We start from the raw sequence: 22,397 nt of genomic DNA on the forward strand, positions 1-22,397 counted from the left end.
GTTAGGAAGTTTTACAATTATATTTGTATTTTCTTCTCCAGGAATCTGACCCCCCTTTTTTTTTTAAGAAAATAAAAAGAACATTTTTCCCTTTGAAGGCTTTCAAATGAAATCTTCAGGCTGGCTTAAATAAATGCTATGTTTTACCCACAGTTAGAGGCATACACACTTGGAAGTGACTCAAAACATTTGACAAAATGTAGCATTAGTTGAAATATTCTGTCTCTGGTAAAGATCAGGAGCACTGTAGAAATGGGATATTCTCAGCCTTTGGGCTATCACATCACTTGCTGCCAAGTCCTCTTTGCTTTAGTGTGGCTGATCTGTCAAAAGCTCAGAAATGCAGTTAGCAGGTCTCTGATCAGTTTTAGCCAGAGTTTCTCCTCAGCTCCTTTTCTGCTCAAAGCCAGTCTCCCTGTTGGAGCAGCTGAAACGCTGGTGACTTGATGGTGGTGTTAATTATTTTAATGGAAAAAAAATACAGAGTGGTAAAGAACCCTAACAAAGGGGCTCTTAATCTCACAAGAAGCAGCAATTCTTGGCTGGAAATGAAAGCCACACTTCATTGTAGAACAAAGGGATTAAACTCCAATACACAGACTAATGAATTGTTGCAGCAGTCAAGCCAGGGAAGGAGATCCTTCACCTCTGCAACATTCCAGGTGAACAGATGCATCTTCCCCTAGAAGATATTCTATAATTGGTTATAATCTGGAGGGAAATGAGCAGGAGACTGTGTGTATAAAACATTAGAAGAGATGTTCTAATAGTACCCTTGAACTTCAGAAGTGTAGAGATGAATAATCTGCCTGCACAAGCTTTTCCAGCCCTACTCCCACCAGGGAAGTTTCTTTGCCTTTAGGATATGTCTCCATCAGAAAAGACCACAGTAGATAAGAACCAGATGCTGCCTGAACTCCCGGATTCCCACTTCTACAACCGTGGCAGAAATGCCCCTTCTGCCATGTCAGTCTTTCTTCTCGATGTTTTGGGAAGGCTGGCCTGGAGCAGAGACTGGACAGAGCTGGAGAATAAAGCAGAGATTTATTGCAAGGCCTTTAGGGTATAGCTTAGGCAGGACAAGAGCCTGGCCAGGGCTACACCCAAGGTGGACCCAAAATGGTCACAAAATGGACAAACGCTCACGAGGTCTCACACTTTGATAAGTTTTGGTCCATTTCCATATTGGGGTTTAATTGTCCAATTCCAGCTCCAGGCTGTGAGGTCCCATCCTTCTTGTTCCTCCCTCCAGCCCACCCTTGTTTGTGCTTTTGGGCTGAAAGTTGTCCTTGGTGTGCAGCAGGAGAAGGATTTGTTTTGTGTCCCTGCTGTGTGCAGAGCTGAGTGACCCTGAGTGTGAGCTCAGAGCTGCACCCTGGGCAGCACAGAGCCTGAAATACAGGGAAGATAAAACTCAAGGCATCATCAGGAGTGGATGTCCTGAGGGTTAAGGTGGGATGGGTTCCTTCCCTCTCCCCAGTACTTCAGCCTGAGGTAATAGCAGCACATTTCCCTTTGCCATGTCAGCTCCTCCTATCTTTACACCCAGTTTACAGCTGGATTTTTTCTGTTGTCTTGTTCTCAACTGCAGCCAAACAGGCCTTTCTTGAAAAGAATTCTCTTTGGGCTCTCACTAGAGCATGGACTCTAGGAGTTAACTTTCCAGCTGCCCTTTGGTGTTTGCTAGCAGCTATTGTGTCCTAGGAGGACACAAAAAAGGGGCCTGTCACCTCAAGAAATCCTGGAAGAGAAGGAGCTCTGCACTGCCTGTTGCTCAGTGCTGCCAGGAGAGACAAACAGCCCTGGCAGTCCCACACATCCAAACTCTTGCATTAGCATGCGGATCAGCGCCGCTGCTGTGCTGGGCCTCATCAGCATGCAGCTCACACCCCCCTTCCCCCTAAAGCACCAGCAGAGCTCAAAGGAAATTATTAAAAACACCTTGTAGGAGATGAAAGTTCTGATTAGGTTTTGTTTCAGGTGCGAAACCCGCTCCTGGGATCTGCTTTGAGAGAGTCAATTCTGCCGGGGATCCTTACGGCAACTGCGGGAAGGACTCCAAGAGCTCCTTTGCCAAATGTGAACCCAGGTAGGGGCTGTCCCTGCAAACACAGGGGCTGGGAGAGGCCTTGGAACATGTAAAATGCTTTACCTGATCCTTGGGTGTGTTTATTTCCCTCAGGGATGCCAAGTGTGGGAAGATCCAGTGCCAGGGGGGAGCGAGCCGCCCCGTCATTGGGACCAACGCCGTCTCCATTGAGACCAACATCCCCCTGCAGGAGGGGGGCAGGATCCTGTGCCGGGGCACCCACGTCTACCTGGGGGATGACATGCCCGACCCCGGGCTGGTGCTGGCAGGAACCAAGTGTGCAGATGGAAAAGTAAGAGTCTGGAGCCCTGCCAGACACGGGGAACATCACTGCCGCCGTTCTGCCAAGTGTTTTGTGCTTCTTTTTCCTTTGGATGTTTGTTGGGGTTTTTTTCCCCACAGAAAAATTGCTTTTCATGCTCAGACTGAGACGAGCTTTGCTCCCTTCTGGGCACTGTTCTGGATTAGAGATTTTCAGATGCAAATCTGAGCAACCTGATCTGGTGGAAGGTGTCCCTGGACATTGCAGGGGGTTGGAAATAGATGAGCTTTAAAGCTCCTTCCAACCCAAACCGTCCTGGAATTCTGGGCAATGCAAGTTGCTTAAGTCTGTGACTGATTTTTTGAAGACAGTCCCAAGTATCTGCCCATGGAGGCTTGAGGGTTTCTGCAAAATAAGTACAGCAAAATACATTACAGGCTTATTAATGAATTCTTGAGTTCAATGTAGTCCTTTTCCCAGCATCTCTGGCATTGCAAAATTGTCATTAACTTCACTTTAGGTTTCAAAATGTATTTTATCTTCTGATTATGGCTCCCCACTTCCATTTTTTTCATGCAGGAAAATCTATCTGTGAATGCACCCTTAGAAAACGATAAACCCATTGATGCTCAGCCACCAAAACTGATTTTTGCAATTGTATTTTGCAAACTTTGTGAATTATCCACAGTGAATGCAGCCCAGATTTCACGTGGCTGTCTCAGTCTAAGTTTTTCTTTTGTGAGGAAAGCAACTGAGGAAGATGGGAGGCAGCCATGAGTTTACAGGGGGAGGAGGAATGGAAATCAGTCCAGGAGCTATTGAAACGAAGGAGGTTTCCACACCCTCAGTGGAATGATTGCAAAAAGAAGGAAAAACAAGTGCTTTGATAATTTGTGGTAAATTCAAGTAAGGCTCTGAATTTCTGAATGCTTTTGAATGACGTTGGATTATCTCACTGTGCTGGGAACAGGTTTGAAATCCATCCCCAGTGAAACCACAGCTCTGCTACAGGAAAACAAACCCTTACAACATTTCTAAGTCAATCTGTTATAAAAAGTCTTTTCAAAGGCAACTCAGCGCTGAGAAAGCACCCCATTATGTTTTACTAATGAGTATTTAATCTTTCTAATCTATCTAATCATACACATCCACACTATAGAATACACAGGCTAATACTTCTGAAATTGTATGTTGTACTTTGAGGACATTAGTGCATTTGTATTATGGATTAAGAATATGAATTTAAATATTCTTGGGTTTTCTCAACTGGAGATGCACAATTTGAAACGCAGCCATTTTAATGTGATCAGAATTCTGGGAGCTGCTGCACTGAGAATATTTGAATTGTGAATAGTGCTGTAATCAGACCATATTCTCTCCATGCCTGCATGTTGATGCCAATTCTCTCTAATTTCCTTTCCATTTTTCCCTCTCCCCAGGGGATAAGTGCCCTGATTAAGCATCCCTGTCGCCTCCTTCAACACTATTCCCAGCTTAATGCTAATTATTGTGACTGACTTTTAGTACTACTGAGCTGCACTGCAGTTAAACATGAGCAAAAATGTGCAGTGTGGGGCTTTTTGACCTTTTTTGTTGTCAACATAGCAGAGGAACAGTTATTCCAGTCCTAATTTCTTCTTTTTTCAGCTTGGAGTAGGGTAACTTCTCATTCTGACATGCTCATGAGTTGTGTGGTTGTTTGATGTTATTATTACTCGGCACTAATCTTGCTTAACCTCAATTTTCAGCTCCATTGGCAGAGTAAAGTTTATCTGCAATGACTAGAAAACAAAAAAAATCTGAATTTTATTCCTGTGCATATGCTATTTGTTTACTTCCATTTCCTGTAAATATTAAATGTTAAATAGGGTTGGTTTATATGTGACACCAAAAAAAATTAACTTGGAAAAACTTAGAAAGATCTTGGTTTTCTTGGAAAAGAGTGATGAGCTCATAAAAATCAAGGATCTCAGTTAAATATTCACCTACACTGGGTCCAGGCTCTGTACTGGAATGAAAAATATTTCAGTATTGATATAAACAAAACTGATAATTTACATGGTGGGGATCTAAAGCTTTCCTTGAGGAATCACCAGCTGCTGTGAAGAGACAAAGGCAGACAGAGCAGGAACCTGAAGGAATCCTGCTCAGTCCACTCCTAGTCCTGAAAAAATGCAAATTACTGATTTATAAATTGGCTTAAAAACCTCCCAAACCCCAGGGTCTCCCCACTGGTTCCATTTGAGTGGAACTGTGAGGGTTTGCTTGCACAGACTCAGCATATCAGCACTGGGAAACCAGGCCAGGAGAGAATTCAACTGCCTCAGATTTGGATTTCAAACACTTAAAAAGGGCCCAGGAAAAGCAGAAGACACCCAATCGTGGTGTCCTTTGTGTCCATATAATTATATATATTTGTGTGATGGGAAATATTTAACTGCTGAAAGAAGGGATGTGATGCCCCACCCAATCCTGGTGTCTTTGTGTCCATATAATTATATATATTTGTGTGTGGGGATGTATTTAACTGCTGAAAGAAGGGATACGATGCCCTGGGAGCCCCAGCAGTTCTGTCCCTGTTTAAATTCCTTTTATTTTCATTTTCAGATTTGCCTGAACCGCCGGTGCCAGAACACCAGTGTTTTTGGAGTCCATAAATGTGCCACCAAGTGCCATGGACGTGGGGTAAGCACCCTAGCAAAACATTCTTCTACAATCACTCAATAACCACTGGACAAGAAATCACTTTCTGCAATGGCTTTGAGATCTATAATTGCCTGCAATAGATCAGTCAGAGTCACTGCAATACATTATTATCATTACACATTTCCATTTTCACTGTCCCTTACATGAAATTGTTTTTATTTGACAAAGAAATGTTTATCAGACAGTAATTATCTTGTTCTTAATTGACAGCCTGTGATACAAAGGAATCTTGTAATCCTCAAAGTCTAACCCTCCATCGTGAAGAATTCCCATTAAAAATCAAAAATGCAGTTTCTCCATAGACACAAAGTAGTTTAAATTTTGGAATTGGGAATTGGAAGCATTTGGATTGAGAGGCAAATGAAACAGCATTTCCAAAACCTAATAAAAATAAGCTATATTGATGAGTTTTGTGGCATGGAAGTGGCACAGAATGAAAAATGTGATGATATCATTTAATAATATCAGTGGTTTGAAACCCAGTTTATATTATGATAATGTTAATTATGTCAAGCTTTGCCTTGTTAACCTTGATGTGCTGATGAGCTTTTTGTTTCTCTGAAAAGCTGTGGCAGCCACATTGGAAGAGCCATAGAAATTCACTGTCCTCTCTGAGGAAAGATTTTTATTTGCTTTAACTTATTTTATCATCCTGAATTTGCAAAACTGAGCAGTTTTGATGGTGCTGCCTCTTATCATTGAGCTGGAATGAGCAGAGGCTTGGACTGGCATTTTTTATGTCTGTACAAACAAGAACCTCTGGTGACTCCTCAGTGGCATCACTGACCTCGTGGAATTGTAAATGGGAATTCCTACAGGGGTTTAGTTTAAAAAATAATGCTTAACAAAGTATATTTTTAATTATCTTGCTGTCTTTGAAAAATAATTTGTTTTTTAAATTTTACATGACCACAGCCAGTCTGAGCTCTCTGAATATTTTAGTGCTCTGCAGACACAGGCAGCACAGTGTTTCTGAAAGCCTGCCAAGCTGACCTGGCCACAATATTGCATGTTCAGAATAACCCAAACTCCTGTCAACTGATTTGTGTCTTGCTGAAAACTCATTTATTAACCTGTGCTGTGGCTTGTCCGTGGTGGTGGCAGATCAGTGATGGCTGGGGTTAGCTCAGAATTAAGGACATTATTGACAACAAACCCTAAGCCCAAATTCTTTATTTACAAATTGATTTTGGTGCCTAGAGAGGCCACCTGGAACAGAGGCTGGACAGAGTTAAAGGAATAAAGTAGATATTTATTAAAAGGCCTTCAAAGGATACACCTTGGGCAGTGCAAGAGCCTGGCCAGGGCCACACCCAGGATGGACACTGGTCATGAGTTTTCACACTTTTCTAAGTTTTGGTCCATTTACACATCGGGGTTGATTGTCCAATGACACCTTCAGGTGATGCAGTCCCATCCTCCCAGTTTGCTCCCCTCAGTTCCTGTTTGTACTCTTTGGGCCTGAAGCTGCAGTGGTGTCCTTGGGCTGGAAAAGGATTGTTCTGTCTGACTGAGCTGTGAGGAGAACTTCTAACACTTTATATGAAGTTCAGAGTTACAGTCCAATTGTAATGGTTTCACAGCACAGAATCTGGGAAATAGGAAGGCTCAAACTTAGGGCATCAGTTTGAGCACCTAAATGTGATTTCAAATGCTGGGGTCAGTTTGGGGCCCCTCAGGACAAGAAGGGCTGGAGAATGTCCAGGGAAGGGAACAGAGCTGGGAAGGGGCTGGAGGATTCCTGAGGGAACTGGGAAGGGGCTGGAGGATTCCTGAGGGAACTGGGAAGGGGCTGGAGGATTCCTGAGGGAGCTGGGAAGGGGCTGGAGGATTCCTGAGGGAGCTGGGAAGGGGCTGGAGGATTCCTGAGGGAGCTGGGAAGGGGCTGGAGGATTCCTGAGGGAGCTGGGAAGGGGCTGGAGGATTCCTGAGGGAGCTGGGAAGGGGCTGGAGAATTCCTGAGGGAGCTGGGAAGGGGCTGGAGGATTCCTGAGGGAGCTGGGAAGGGGCTGGAGGATTCCTGAGGGAGCTGGGAAGGGGCTGGAGGATTCCTGAGGGAACTGGGAAGGGGCTGGAGGATTCCTGAGGGAGCTGGGAAGGGGCTGGAGGATTCCTGAGGGAGCTGGGAAGGGGCTGGAGGATTCCTGAGGGAGCTGGGAAGGGGCTGAGCCTGGAGCAAAGGAGGCTCAGGGGGACCTTGTGGCTCTGCACAGCTCCTGACAGGAGGGGACAGCCGGGGGGGTCGGGCTCTGCTCCAGGAACAGGGACAGGAGGAGAGGGAACGGCCTCAGGCTGGGCCAGGGGAGCCTCAGGGTGATATTGGGGAAAATTCCTTCATGGAAAGGTTTGTCCAGGCTTGGCACAGCTGCCCAGGGCAGTGCTGGAGTCCCCATCCCTGGAGGGATTTAAAGTCCATGTAGATGTGGTGGCACTTGGGGACATGTGTGGCCCTGTCAGTTCTGGGGAATGGTTGAAGATCTTAGGGAACATTTCCACCCTGAACACTGCTGTGACTCAGTGCTTCTGGCAGCTCAGCACGGAGCTTTAAGCTCTGTATTCACCACACAGCAACGGCTTGAGGAGTAGCAGAAGGAAATGAGGAGCCTTTGGGCTGTGGGACCTCCTGAGGGGAAAGGCCTGGAGCTCGTGGCCCTTCCCCTGTGTGCAGTGGGGTCAGGCTGTGTCAGTGATGAGCTCCAGTCCTTGGGAGCTCTCTGATCCCACAGGGGCACGGGGCAGACCCAGGCTTTGCTGTTCCCTCACTCAGATTAAACCACAGCACAGAGCACTGTGTCCCTACAGACAGTGCAGGTGGGAAATCAGAGCTCCCCCAGGGTTTCCTCAGCCCTGATCCCAGATTCACAGCTTTCTGCAGCTACTGGTTCATCCTGGAGCCATGGAAAAATCTGTACTGGGCCCAGGGCAAGCCCTGGATGGAGAGGAGAGCTCGGGGGCTGACAGAGCTCTACAGCTCCTGTGCAGGCAGCAGAACAGGAGTTAGCAGGTAGATAATGCTGCTGCTGGAAACAAAGAGAGAACAGCACTTAAGAGATGTCTGATTATCCTCATATTATTGATGTTGTCAGCTGGGGCAACTCCAACAATTACCTGCCAAAGAAATAATGGTTTTTAGGATCCCTCTTAGTCTGTGGTGAGTTGCTCTTTGCCACCTCAGTGTGCAATAGGCAGCTATCAGCACATCTCCTTTCTTCTCCAAGTTTGATCCCTCTCTGATGTGCCACTGTCTGATTAGAAGCCCTTATCAGCCAGGGCTGCCCTCGGATGTTTTTTTGTGTCCAGCCATTTGTCTTGTTTTGCAGGTCTGCAACAACAAAAAGAACTGTCACTGCGAGGCTGACTGGGCCCCCCCCTTCTGTGACAAGCCAGGCTTTGGTGGCAGCGTGGACAGTGGGCCCGTCAGACAGGCAGGTCCGTGGGAATTCAGGCTCCACCTGGTTTTCTTCCAGGATAAAGAGTGGAAATTGCTCAGCCTCATAAAGCATTATTTCTACGCGTTGTTAATTTTACAGGATTTGATTATTCCGTGCCCAGAGTGTTGGAACATCAGTGACCTCAAAGAGATGTTCCTGGTTTATGTCTGAGGACATGACAGGACAAGCAGTCTCCTCACAAGCACATTTATAAACTAAATCTGGATGGGGAATAATGTCTGTTTTCATATGAACAATGCTATTCTAAACCAAAATGGATTCTCTTCTCTGCACAGATGCTGCAGTGGGTGGCAGTACTGAATTCATGACATCATGGTTCTTTCCATGACATGATGATCTCTCTTTCCATCATGATCTCTCTACTGAAAGATCTTTGTTTTTTGAAGAGAGCAAAAAAACCCCTGAGCAGGCCCTTGGAAGAAGTTAACTCTATGTGATTTTTTTTGCAGATAATAAGAGTTTGACCATAGGAGTGTTGATAACCATCCTGTGCCTTGTCATTGCTGGATCAATCATGTACCTCAGAAGGAAGACTTTCATGAGATGGCTGTTTACAAGCAAGAAGACAACAATAGAGAAATTAAGGTATGCCCATTCTCCCTAATTATATTCCAAAAGATATTAAGGAAAGGAAGCAGTAAACACAGCAATTCTCATCACAGGGAATGAGTTACAAAGAGGCAGCCTTGACAAAAAACAACAGAAGTGTTTTCCCTGGGTTGCTTTGATTTCATTGATAGGCAGTAAATAATGCAGGTATTGATTGGTTTGAATATAGCTCTCCCTCCTTTGGGATGAAAAATTAAGCAGCAATGGAAGTATTGCCTTTATTTTCATTTGCCTTCTGAAACAGTTTCATTACACTGCATGGCCTTTTATCTAAACTCAGTTGAGTGAGCTGAAACTTTCCTATTTGAGGTCATTACTGTTTAAATGTTAGATTCATTAGAATAATCTCCTGGGTGTTACAAAGCTGCATTTCCACAGATTGCAGAAGCTAATTTAACAGACTACTGGTTTCTAAAAAATCAATATTTATTTTTATTCTTGCAAGAGTGCTAGACAATTTTTACTTTCCTTGTTTACTATAACCAGGCAGAAAGCCCTTGCAAAATCCCACTCTGAAAAGAGGTTCCTGTTTAAGAAAATGTTACAGAGCAGAACATTGTGTTCAACAATTAAATGTTTGTCTTGCAGGTCTGTGAGTCCAGCAAGACCTTCCAGTTCATCTGAGCCAAATCATGTTCACACCACGTGTGTCAGTAAAAACCTTATTGTGAAGCCACAAAATACAGCCATACAGAAAGTGAGTCCTTAAATAGTTCGGGGTTTTTTTTAATTATTAAAGCGGGGAAAACCCAGAAAAAAGTGGGGGAAAAAAATTTAAAACTGGGGGAAAACCAAGAAAAGGTCTCAAGTATTTTGGAGCTCATTTAAGTGATTTATTGGAGTACAAAAATGACATGAACTTAATATCTTGTAGGACTAACATTAAATAAATTGGGAGAGGATGTAGGCTTCAAAATTCATCCGTGGCTTCCCAGCTGGAGATAGGTGGAGATGTGCAGTGCAGAAAATAAATATTTTTGTCTCTAGGAGAGAAAAGCAAGGGACTAAGATGGATTTTGAATAGGCCAGGTTTGCTGGGGCTTGGAGCTGCCTGCTGGGAGGTGTCCCTGCTGGTGGCAGGGGGTTGGAACGTGCTGGTCCTTAGATCCCCCCAGCCCAAACCATCCTGATCTGTGGCAGCTCCTGAGATGTCTAACTGTGCTTGGGTGGTTTTCCCAGCGGGACAGCCCGAGGCGGCCGCTGCCGTACCAGACCATCGACATCAGCAGCCCTGTGAAGACACACCAGGTGCCACCACTGAAAACACCCCAGAGGGTCCTGCCACCCCTTCCCCAGCTGCCAGGCCACCAAGCTGGGCCTGAGAGACCCCTGCCAGCGCATCCTTCACTGAGGTTCTCCCAGGTAATCATTGTTTCTCTTCTATTGAATATTTGCTCTGTGAGCGTCTGGAGAAATGAAGTGTTTTCTCACTTTCCTGCTTCCCCTTTCCCACACTATTTCCTTTATACTTTGTTTGAGTTTAGAACTGTGCTGTAGAAAAATTGCTTTGTGGCAGGTGGGGCTGTGATCCTAAAATTTAGGATCCTGAGCTCTGTCTCCACTGCTCAAAAGACAACAGAACAGACACAGGCTCACCTCTGCAGCTGCCCAACCAGAGGGGAGCCCCAGGGTTTGTTAGTGAGGTCCCAAACACAGAGAGAGAGTTTAGGGAGACACATTGTAGGTGTGATGTGCAAGAGGTGCCTTAGCTTGATGTGCTTCTGCCCTTCAAGGGCTGCATGAGCCACAGCCTGGTTTTCCAGGGCACAGATTTCATGCAGACACACCTTTCTTTGCAATGTTTAAGTAGAGATGGGAAATATTTTTTTAATGTTTTTATTTTTGAATGAGATGCATCTCAGGGTAGCTGAAGTTGTCTGTGCAGCTGTCTGTGTTAAATGGTGCCTTTTCTTGTCACTGGCTGCTCCCTTTTGGTGGCACTTGTGGAGTGACTGTTTCTGAGCCTGCAGCTGTCCTGCTGTGCAGCCGTGGTGCTGCTCTGGCTGTGGCACCAGGTTAAAATTGGGAAGGATTGAAGAAGGGATTTTTGTTATCACCAGGATCTCACCTGCAGAGCCCTGAGAGCTACTCCAAGACCCTTTCCTGGGGGTGGGTAGGAGGAGACAGCTCTGAGACAGTGCTGGAGGACAGGGCTTTGAGAAGGGATTGGAAAAATGGCAGAAACAAACAGGGGTGAGAGAGGCTGCCCAGAGGAGTTGTCAGGGTGCCCGGAGCAGCTGTGGCTGCCCCTGGATCCCTGGAAGTGTCCAAGGCCAGGCTGGATGGGGCTTGGAGCAGCCTGGGACAGTGGAAGGTGTCCCTGGCCATTGTGGCAGTAAATAAAGTGTATCTAGATTTAATTTTTTCCAAGTCTGAACATTGTATCATTCAGGTTAGACCAACTTTTACAACTGCAGCCAGTGTTTTATTTGCTTTTTCATCTTCCATTTTCCATTTTGCCAGTCATTCTCCTTGCCAGGGGAGTAAAAAAACGCTGATTCTTTCTAAAATAACTTTTGTAGGGAATCGGGAGCAGTATTGATTCCTGTTGCTTGTCTTTAGCTCCAGTGGTTTTGTTGTTCATTTTCTTGTATTCTCAAACATTCTGCACAATTCACAGTGGTCAAAGGGAAGACTTTAAGTGCAGATGCTTTTCTGTTTCTTAAGCAGAATATGGATAGAGAAAAGGCTTTCCAAGGAAAAGGAAAATAATCATTTCTCATTCTGAGGCTGCATCTGCACCTGCCCCAGCCTCGCTGCACATCACAGCAGCCCAGTGCTCCCCTACAACTCCCCTACAAATCCCTGTGCTCCAAATCCCCCCCAGAGTGCCAGGGGGAACACCAGACCTGCAGTGCTATCATTAGCAAAGACTGACAGATCTGAAACTGCCAGAAAGCTTCTCAGCTTGGCAGCTCAAATTAATTGTGACAGTTCCTTCGTCAAGCAAAATATCATCATTTTCAGCCTCTGCCCTGAACACAAGCAGGACAAACAGGGGATCAGCTCAAGGCAGCCTAGAGAATGAGCAAGAATGGATTCTTTCAAAATTATAACCTCAATATTGTCAGAAACAGCTACTTTTATATCTGAGGGACACAAAAAAAAACCACTGTGGGGAGAAAATCTTTCATTCTTGAGTTAATTTTTTTCTCTCAAAGCTTGGAAGTAGTAAATTAGCTTTAAAATAGTTGGGGATAATAAATATAGATACTGCTTCATGTACTGCTTCAGCTCTCCCTTGGAAGCACATCCAGAAGGTCAGCAAGAGGAAGGACTCTAAAAATCATTGCAACATTCAGGATGTCACCCAGATGCTCTGTGCTGCAGGGTGGTGCTGTAAATTATATAAAATTTCCTTTCAGTTGTAAGGAAAATAGTTAAAAAACAAAGACAACACGAAATAAACCCAACCAGTCAACCAAACAGAAAATCCTCAGCTAATTAGCTCTTGCCAGGTTTAATATTTAATTGTCTTTTGACTGAAAAACAGTTTTCCTTTTTTTTTCTTTCAGATGCTCTTGCAAGGCAAGCAGTCTTTATTTATGGGCCAGATTCAGTCAGTATAAATCAGCAGAGCCCCATCAATCAAGGGAACAGTGCAGGTTCATCCTAACCATGGGTTCAGTCCCTGGATTTGGTCTCTTCCCCTTGGTTTTGTTACTTTTAGCACTCAGTTGCTGCCTCTGACACTCTCATCCTCTTACCACCAAAATATATCTCCTGTTTTCCAGCTCATCCTAATGCCAGGAAATTGAACTTTGTGGTTTTACTTTGTCCTCAGTAAAACCGAGCTCAGCTCCTGCTCCTTCTGCCACAGTTATCCTGGGAATATCTGTCCTGTGGCTGTAGACACAAAGGGCTTTCACTTCCTTCTTGGAAAACCAGTGGAAAAACCCTGGAATTTCATGCACCTGATGTCTTTGGAGCTGCTCTGTAAAAGAATTCTGGTTTTCATTCCAATATTTGAAACAAGACTTCCCCAAGCAGGGCCTGAATGCATTAAATGCCAGGATGTGGATAAAAAACTGGACAAAGAAATCCATCTGTAAACTCTTTGTGATGAAGGGCTGAAGCTTTTTAGGGGAAGAACTGGAGAAGGGAGGAAGAGGAATGAGGGAAGCAGAGCTGTGGTGATACCATGAGCTGTGCTGGAGATTCCAACACACCAAAGGCTCTGCAAGGTCCCAAACAAGTTAACACAAAGGATTTGGATTCTCTGTGGCACTGAAAGAATAGAGAAGAACCTTCTCTAGTCATTCTGGGGGAGGGGATTTATTTCTTCAAAGAGCTTTTTCCCCTCTTTTCCTAAGGTTGTGTGTTCCTGATGCCATCTCCTTTCTATCAAGAGTTGCTCCATTTTGCTTCATCTCAGCCACCATTTATTCTCCATCTCCCTTTTTATCAGAATTCCTTCCATTTTAGGTTTTTTTCTTTCATTTACCCTTTCCTACCAGCTGGCCACATCACACTGTCTGGCACTTGGCTGCTTCCTCCTTAAGGATCTTTTAACTTGAGGACATTCTGAGTGGGAAATGAATGAATAAATAAATCAGGCACTGGGCCTGTGTACCCATCAATACTAGTACTTGTTATGCAGGGAATTAAATAGAGGGCTGACATTATATGCAACTTTAAAATGTAGTTTGTGGCAAATTTGAATTTATTATATATGAGATTTACTTAAGCTCATGTATGTTCTTCCTTATCAAAACGCCTGTGGATAATCAGTCTGCATTTCCTTCTTGAAAGAGGAAATATTTGCCATGGCAAGTTAAGAAACAAAAGGATGCTCAAAACAAATAATGAAAAGTTGGACTTCATTCAGGAGCAATTCATGCTCTGATTGCATGTTTGGATCACATCTTTCAAGGGATCTTTAATCAGATTATGCTTGTAAGCTCTTCTTGTTTCCTTCAACTTTATTAACGATACAGCAAACTAAAAATAAGGAATAAAATTCCTTGGGAAAAGCGTGGCTGTGCAGCTCCAGCAGTGGAAAGATCTGAAGTGAGTTTGGGGTAAACTGGAGAGTTTTTGTGTGCCCTGAGCAAGCCCTTGATGTGTCCCAGCTCTCCATAACGAGGAGCACAAGCAGCCGAGTTCCCCTGTGTGCAGGGACCACCCGCAGGAGCCACTGGCAGCAGATGAGTTCTGTTCTTTATTAATGCAGCCTTCAGTTCCACACAATGAAAGCACAGCAGAGGCGCTGGAAAAAGAATTCCACAGATGCTCCCAATCCAAACCAGACTGGGGCAGTTTGGTTTTGTGGGCATCTGAATTTCCATCTTAATATCGAGCGTTCCCACCTTTCCATAGACCCACTTCGACAAAGTTATGTGTGGAATCTTTGCTGTTTTCACTTACCACCAATTAAACACTGAGTCCAGCAGAGATGCACCCTGCACTTCTAGAGTAAAGAATCAAAGACATAAAAACACAGAAGTATAGTATTAAATGTTTAGTTTAAAATATAAGTGCCGGCTTATTGAAAATAAGGTACTTTTTAAACTCATTTTAACTTACCTGGTCATAAGGGTGTAGAAGAGCTCAAGCAGCAGTGTCTGTGTGAAATTGAGTCACATAACTTTCTCACACGAGCCTGAGAAATTGTGAGGAGGACTCATAAGAGTCCTTGAAGGTGAAAAAGTCTCCACAGGTGTTGGTTTTGGTCCTTGCAGGTGTTGTTTGCCCAGCTTGCTGTTTACTTGCAGGTGTGTTCGAGGAGTGTTGTTCTGAGTGTCCAGTCAGCTCTCTACTCGGAACTGTCTATAAAGGGATAGTGAAAAAAATAAGATCGGTCTGAAACTAGGGAGTCTGTGTGGTTGCTTTCAGCCGTCCCAAAAGAGACGACGACATAAGGGAGAAAAAAATATCTTTAGTGTAGGTTTAGATTGGGTGTTAGGTGTTATCTGGTGTCAGTGTTGCCCAGAGCTGCGGGTGCCTCCGGCAGTGCCCAAGGCCGGGCTGGGCGCACCGTGGGAGGTGTCGCTGCCATGGCCGGGGGGCACTGGGCGGGCTCTGAGGTGCCGGTGTGCGGTTCCCGGGGTTGCTGCGGGCCGTGTGTGGGGTGTGGTGGGCTCTCCGGGCGCTGACACCGCCGTGTTCCCGCAGGAGCCCGCCAAGCCCAGCGCCCCTCGGAAGCCGCTGCCCGCGGACCCGCTGGGCCGGGCGCGCCCCGGCGCCGCCGCGCCCCGCCGCTCCCCCGCCAGGTCAGTGCATGTCCTCGGGAACGGGGATTTGTGCTCTCCATCTCTTTGTAACCCCGCGGTTCTTCAGTGTGGGACTCAAACTCCACACAGTGTGAGCTGCTGCTGCCCCATTTTGATCAGACACAGCAATTCCCCTCCAGGCCTGGGAGCTGAGCGCACCTCACTGCCTCACGCCTCAGAGATGGGAACTAAAGTGAGCTGGGGAGGGAGCAGACTTGGGGTAAATGACTTCATTACCCGAAGCTGTAATTGGAAAATTAACCCCCAATATGCAAATGGACCAAACTGATAAAAGTGTGAAAACCCACGACCCCTCACCCATTTTTGGGTGCAGGCCCTGGGGGGCTTCATCTGCGCTAAATGTACCTTCACTAAATATACCAGCTTTATATTGCCCCTAATTGTGTCTGGCCTCTGTTTTAAGGCAGTCCCACAAAGGTATCAATCCTAACACCTGGATTTCAGCACTTTCAGCAGCAGCATGGCTAAAATGGCTCAAGGAGCTGCTGCCACAATCACTTGCAGTCTAATTTCCATCTCTAATTCTGCTCATCACGCTGCCTCTCCCTGGGAGTGCACCAGCACGAGTGACTCCCACAGAACCAGGATTTATAATACCTGTGAAACTTGGACTGGGAACACCTGGCTGCATATTTACAAAAAACAACCAATAAATAATAAGTTTTCTCCTCAAAACCCACCATCTGAATTAGGCTGATCACCCACTTCCCAAGGGAACATCAATTTACATCATCTGAAAATAATATCCAAAAAATTCAAAAAGCATAGAAATTGTACACTTCAAAAATACAATGTCTGAAAAGATAATGTGGAGATAATGATTTCAATATAATTGAAAAGATAATGTGGAAGTGGAATAATTACACCCAATGTTAGTGGGTTTAGTCCATGCTGTTTTCTTACCCAGTATTCCTCAGTTTCCTGTGAATAAAGTGAGCTGTGAATAAAGGAAGATAAAAGTCGTGCTTTAAGCTACAAGAATTCTACCACTAAAGCACTTAAGTACTCAGAAACATTAAAAATAGAATCAACATAGCTAATATTTTAGCAAAAGGACTGCCAGAAGAAACTATGAATAAACTCCTGGCTGTCCATTCTAGTCAGATATTCCAAAAGCAGCAACGTTTCAAGCTGACTCCTACAACTTTTGGAGATCACCTGGAATTCTGCAAAATTACTGACATTTTTCATCAGGTACAAAATTGATGAGCACCCATAGAAGTGGAGAGATTAAGTAACAATTTGCTATTTTCTTTCTTTCCAACAGACCTGCTCCCAAACTTCCACCACAGGTATCCAGGTCCAGCAACATTATGGATGTGAAATGAGTGGAAAACCTGACACCTTTATTTTAAAAAGTGAAGACAGAAGTTTGCACTATCATTCAACTCCAGCTGGAGTTCATTCCTATGACAATACTTAGAATTTTTAATGTTTAAAACAGCGTTATTTTTAAGAATTCTGAGCTACTGCCTTTGGTGCTGTGCTGTGCTATGGTGCTCTGTATACTTGCTCAGGTACTTGTAAATTATTAATTTATGTTGAATATTTATTACAGTGCAGTGCACTGTAGTAGATATTTTTACCATAGCTGAGTTTTCCTTAAAAGGAAGCCTTTTTTTGTGTAATATTTCACTGAACTTGAATAATTCTGCTCTGTTGGTCCTGTGTAGGTTTATTTCTGATCTATTCTTTAAGGAGCGCTGATGCAGATCAATGACAAAACGACTCCATCTCAGTGGTTCCTACCCAACTTGTGAATAAATGTGGCAGGGTAAAAAGACAAAATCTCTCCTGGAGCTTGGTGAAATCCTGATGTCTGCACACAAGGTGTAGCCTGTGTTTAACCACAGGCTCTCTGTGTGTCTGCAGCTGTGCTGTAACCTCAGTTTCCATGTCACTGTCTGAGCTCCTGCAGAGATCCCGGTGCTGGAAGAGGATGTGTCCCCCTGGGGGAAGTCCTCTCATTGAAGAAGTACTGTACATCACTAAATGTGTTGTTTTAACCTCATTTTCCTCAAGCACAGCCTGGTTAGTCCGTGTCAATGCAGATATCAGGCCTCCCTGTGCATCTCCTCTTTGGTGCTTTGGTAATTAAATTCACCCATCTCATCTCTGGTTAGGCTGGCAGTGCAATGCTCCAGGGCTGGGGGGAAGCCAAGAATTACAAGGAATTACATTTTAACAATCAACTTTTGTATTATTTCCTTTTGCCTCACCGCTCTGCTTATCACCTGTATTTTGCATATTTACTACTGTTTTGTATTTAACTCCTACAACGTTGCTCCTGGTTTCTTCATTCCCAGATCAAAATGTGTATTTTAATACATAGACTTGGATTATCCAAAAAAAAAAAAAAGTTCATCTCTGCTCTGTGATTACTCCTAATCTTTTCTGTGCCTTCTCAGTAGCACTGCTGAACAGTTTCACCTGTAAAAACAACAATTTCCAGATATCAGTTGAAGCAGAGGGAGAAGGGACTATCATCTTTAATTAGGATGGTTTCCTCATTGCTTGTGGTTTTTGTTTCCTTAGGCAAAAATAAAAGCATTGATAGAAACTTGCATCTGGCTCCAGGAAGTGGAATTGTGTTTCATTTTCCCGGTTACTCCCCCTCGTAGCAACACAACCTTCGTGTTTATTGATAAACTGAACAAACCAAAATCAACCCCAGCTTAGTTTGGGGCTGAATAGCAAAGGAAAAGCTTCACAAATGAATTTCAATTCTTAAAGCACCTCCAATAGCAACAACAGGGCTTTATGTTGTTAATTGAGAAATTAAAAATCTAGTGCAGATTGAATGTGGAGAATCAGCACACAAGGATGCAAACACCCCGGGCTCAGCAATGCTGGGGGAACCAAAATGGGGCTTTTCATGTGCTTTACCTATTTCTGTATTTAAAACACTCATTTTTTTGTATCTACAATAGAGGGTACCTCTGTATTTCTGTATTTTCATGTGCTTTACATATTTCTGTATTTAAAACACTCATTTTTTTGTATCTACACAAGGGGGTACCTCTGTATTTCTGTATTTTCATGTGCTTTACGTATTTCTGTATTTAAAACACTCATTTTTTGTATCTACAATAGAGGGTACCTCTGTCTTTCTGTATTTTCATGTGCTTTACGTATTTCTGTATTTAAAACACTCATTTTTTTGTATCTACACAAGGGGGTACCTCCATTTGAAGCAGCCACATGATGTCAGTTTTGCTTGTTTGAATGCTCCCACTTTATCAGAATTCTTCTGCAAACTGCTGAAAACCATGAGATGAAACTGAGTAGTGAAAGGTGACATGAAATGACAAAAAAGTGTCTGCCATCAGCATCAGGAGTTCTGAATTTACCAGGAGCAGCTGAGGCAAGACTTTGCACGTGTAGAAACTTAAACATGGCCAACCTGGGCAGGCTGAAAAGTGCAGAAAATAGAAATATCCATAGAGGGCACCCAGTTGTGTCCCTGTCACTTCAAGCAGCCACACCACGTGCCAAATTCCTTAACCATTCCCACTAAATCAGGCACAGGTATCCAGGGACATGGAATTTAGTCCTGCAGTTAAGAACATGTTATCTACCAGACTTACCATCTAAGACACAGCTAAACCTTGAGAATTCTACATGTCTGGGGAAAAAAAATCCCAATTCTCTATCTGAAACAAAGGTAACAAAACTCAGAGATCCTGTAAAAATTAATATTATGGCTTGATACTAAAAAAAGATCCTACTGAATAGTACAAGCTGATTTTCTTCATAGCAAAATGTGGGTGCAATGTAGGTAAAAGCCATAAAATGTGGAGTCCTTCCAGTCAGCAGTTTGCAAAAATTATTTTTATATTTATATATTTTTATATTTATATTATCAGATGCAAAAGTGTACAGGCAGAAGAGGCCCTGTTGCTTGGGGTGGGATGGGACAGCTCATGACAAGAGATAATACCAGATGATCCATCCAATCCTTCTTTTGTTTTGGGGAATTGTGTCAGTGCCAGCTGGTTTGAGGTGTTCTCACACCCAGTTAGTGCCTTCATGATTAGAAATGCAGGTGCCATGGAAAATTCCACCGTGGGAAGCAGCTGAATGGCTTTACAGAAAGCAAATAAATATTTTAAGCAAATAAATTCCTGTGGGATACAGCAGGGTGGGAAATCCAAGGGGTGCTCCTTGCAGAGGCACAAGTCCTGAATAAATTCAGTCCTGTCATGATAAATTCAGTCCTGTCATGATAAATTCAGCCCTGTCATGATAAATTCAGCCCTGTCATGATAAATTCAGCCCTGTCATGATAAATTCAGCCCTGTCATGATAAATTCCTCCACCTCACTGCTCAGCAATCTTTGACTTCTAAATCACCTTTAATAATTAAGGTTGAACCAGCCTTCAAATCCTCAGTATTTTATGGTTCTCAGTTTATCTTCGTGAAAGAGATTTTTTTTATGCTGATTCTTCCTTTCTGTCTTCTCCCACAGCCATATTCCAGCTGGAATTCCATTCCCACCTCTGGAATGCTGGCACAGCCAGGCTCCTTTCCCGAGGGGAGGCAGGAACAGAGTGTGCTCTCCCTAAAGCAACGCTGCCTTTATGCTAATCAATAGAACAGAAAGTACAAAACACCAAAGAAATTAATAAATAGGCAGTGAACAAAAGGAAAATTGCATATTTACCATCTTTCTCCTCATCAAGTCTCTTGGGATTAGTATTCCTAGATTGTTTGTAAAAGCTAGCAATTATCAGGGTAGCAAGATTTATCTTCTTTTAATTTCATGGAATATTTTAAAAGCCTTTTCAAAAGCTCAGAGAAGAAAGAGATACAGAGCTGCTCCCTTTGTTTCACTTCTGGTTTCTTCTGATCATTTGGGTATGCAATATTCTCTTTTATTAACTTCCAATCAAGTAACAGCAGTTTCCAATTTAACCATAAATTACCATGTAACACTAAACAAATTCATTCTTTATCTCCCTCTGCAAAACCTCATTTTCCAAACTCAGCAAGGCTGAAGCTCGTTCTGCACAGGGACCATCCTTCCACATAACGAGACCACACATGGCTGTGCCCCACAAATTACAGTCAGCTGCCCTTTTCACACAACACTTACAAGAGAAATTAGAAATCTAGAGCAAATTGAATGTTTAGAACTTGTGGAACTCAGTTCAATCACGAATTTAAAATCCAACATCATCATCATCATGACAAAAGATAATTTTCCATGGCCCTCTTTTATTTTTTTAAGCAGTGTGCAAGACCACGTGTGCCTGTGGAGGTGAGCAATAATTTTTCTGCTTCATGTCTTAATTCTTACGTATTTAAATTTATTGCTTTTAATGTGCTTGGGGACAATTAGGGAAGGGTCTGGAGCCCAGGAGGGTCTGAGGGAGCTGGGAAGGAGCAAAGGAGGCTCAGGGGGACCTTGTGGCTCTGCACAGTCCTGACAGGAGGGACAAGGATCAGGGGACAGGAGGAGAGGAAACGACCTCAAGGTGCAGCAGAGGATGTTTGGATTGGATATTGGGAAGAAATTCTTCCCTTAAAAAAGGAATGTAAGAGAGAAGGGCATCTTTCTGCCTGTGTGTTCTCACTGCTCCAAGAACCTGTAGCAAAAATTAAAAATTCTGTCAAGCAGACTGCCTTTTGTATGTGCCATATATTGGATTATGCTGGATTTGTAGGAAAGGACTGATTTTTTTTCCAATTTTTTTTTTAAAGCAACTTGAATTCTGCATTTCTCAGTGCTTTACTTTGGAATCTTGATGTTACTTGATACAAAGACTTCTAAAACTACTTTTTAAACCCCCAAACCATCGCTTTCAGGAACAGACCTGAAAAGACCTCAGATCATTTATATCTTTGCCATGTATAATTTGCTTTTATTTAGCAAATACACCAGATTCTTTTACTGTTAAAACTGTAAATTACTACTTAATTCTGAAAACCAAAAGCTAAAATATATCAATTTTATTTTTTACAAAGATTGATTAATTTAGCCTAATTTTCTATAAGAATTTCAGATGCCTTAACAATCTGAACCTATTTTTCACTTCTAGAGCTGAAGGTAAATTTGTGGCACAAGCAGCTCGTGATGTGAAGTAAAGAAGCATCTCCTTGGAAAATTTAAAGATGAGTATTAACAAGGTTGGGTAAGAAATGCAAATTTTTTGTTTACTAAAGGGACAGTCATGAAAGCAAAAGAGGTCTTGAAGAGGAAAAGGAAGCAGTAGAGAAGAAAAAAAAATCAGCATTTAATTTTCAGCAGCTTTGTAATATCCTCAGGGGAATGCAAAAAAATCCCATTTTTGTTTATATGAATTCCTTGCTTTACATCTAACTCTGTGTGCAGGAGGGTTCTGTAAGGATTCAGTGTCTGTAAATCCCATGGATGCACTTAAATACAGGAGGAGATGCTGAAGAGGAGGCTGAGCTCCAAAATTTAGAGTGCCAAGGACCCAGAAATCTGAATAATAGAGGTGAAACAGGCAAATTGCAGCATTTGGGGCCAAAAATTCATCTTTTCACTTTCTTGCTAGGACTAATCAATTATCTGAGGCATCATCTCCAAACTGGGGAACAGCAGCTTTTCCCTTCGTTTTTCCTTCTTGACTTCTAGCAGATTGGCCGAGCTCCAAACAAGCAAAAATCACAACAAATGCAGAAGGAAATACATTTAAAAAATAAACTTAGAGGCAGAAAACCTCTACATCGAGATTATTTATACCTACCTGTGGAAACTTCCAGTCTTTTTCTAATACTGCAAGGTAAAGAGGAAAGAATATCCCTTTTCACAAGAAAAAACAAAAAAATCAGACCTAGCAAAGTCTCCCACTGGCTGTTGGCAAGTCTGGGTTCCTCCTCCTGCAGCCCCAGGAGCAGAGAGTGCAAAAATCACCCTAAATCCTGTTTGAAAGGTGGAATCTCCATCCTACATCCATCTAATCCAGGGTGCTGCTGCCTGGAATTAAACTATCAGGTCAGGTTTTAACAAAGCATCAGGTACCAAAGTGCTTTAATGCCCCTGCTGCTCCTTCCAGCCCACACGAGGATGCAGAGCAGA

At 43.4% G+C, this 22,397-nt stretch overlaps 1 protein-coding gene across 1 annotated transcript in view; it reads left to right on the forward strand.

The window, feature by feature from the left end:
- The window catches only part of ADAM12 (ADAM metallopeptidase domain 12), a 175,481-nt gene extending 157,571 nt beyond the window's left edge, over positions 1–17,910 (forward strand). Inside the window, exons 15-23 of the mRNA XM_063405105.1 lie at positions 1,981–2,089; positions 2,183–2,381; positions 4,959–5,036; positions 8,378–8,486; positions 8,959–9,094; positions 9,707–9,815; positions 10,298–10,480; positions 15,233–15,330; positions 16,619–17,910. Coding sequence (XP_063261175.1) covers positions 1,981–2,089; positions 2,183–2,381; positions 4,959–5,036; positions 8,378–8,486; positions 8,959–9,094; positions 9,707–9,815; positions 10,298–10,480; positions 15,233–15,330; positions 16,619–16,679 — 1,082 coding nt within the window. The 3' untranslated portion in view covers positions 16,680–17,910. The remainder of the gene's footprint in view (positions 1–1,980; positions 2,090–2,182; positions 2,382–4,958; positions 5,037–8,377; positions 8,487–8,958; positions 9,095–9,706; positions 9,816–10,297; positions 10,481–15,232; positions 15,331–16,618) is intronic.
- The last annotated feature ends 4,487 nt before the right edge of the window (positions 17,911–22,397 follow it).

The sequence above is a fragment of the Prinia subflava genome, chromosome 9 (assembly GCF_021018805.1).
Source record: "Prinia subflava isolate CZ2003 ecotype Zambia chromosome 9, Cam_Psub_1.2, whole genome shotgun sequence".
Taxonomy (NCBI): Eukaryota; Metazoa; Chordata; class Aves; order Passeriformes; family Cisticolidae; genus Prinia; species Prinia subflava.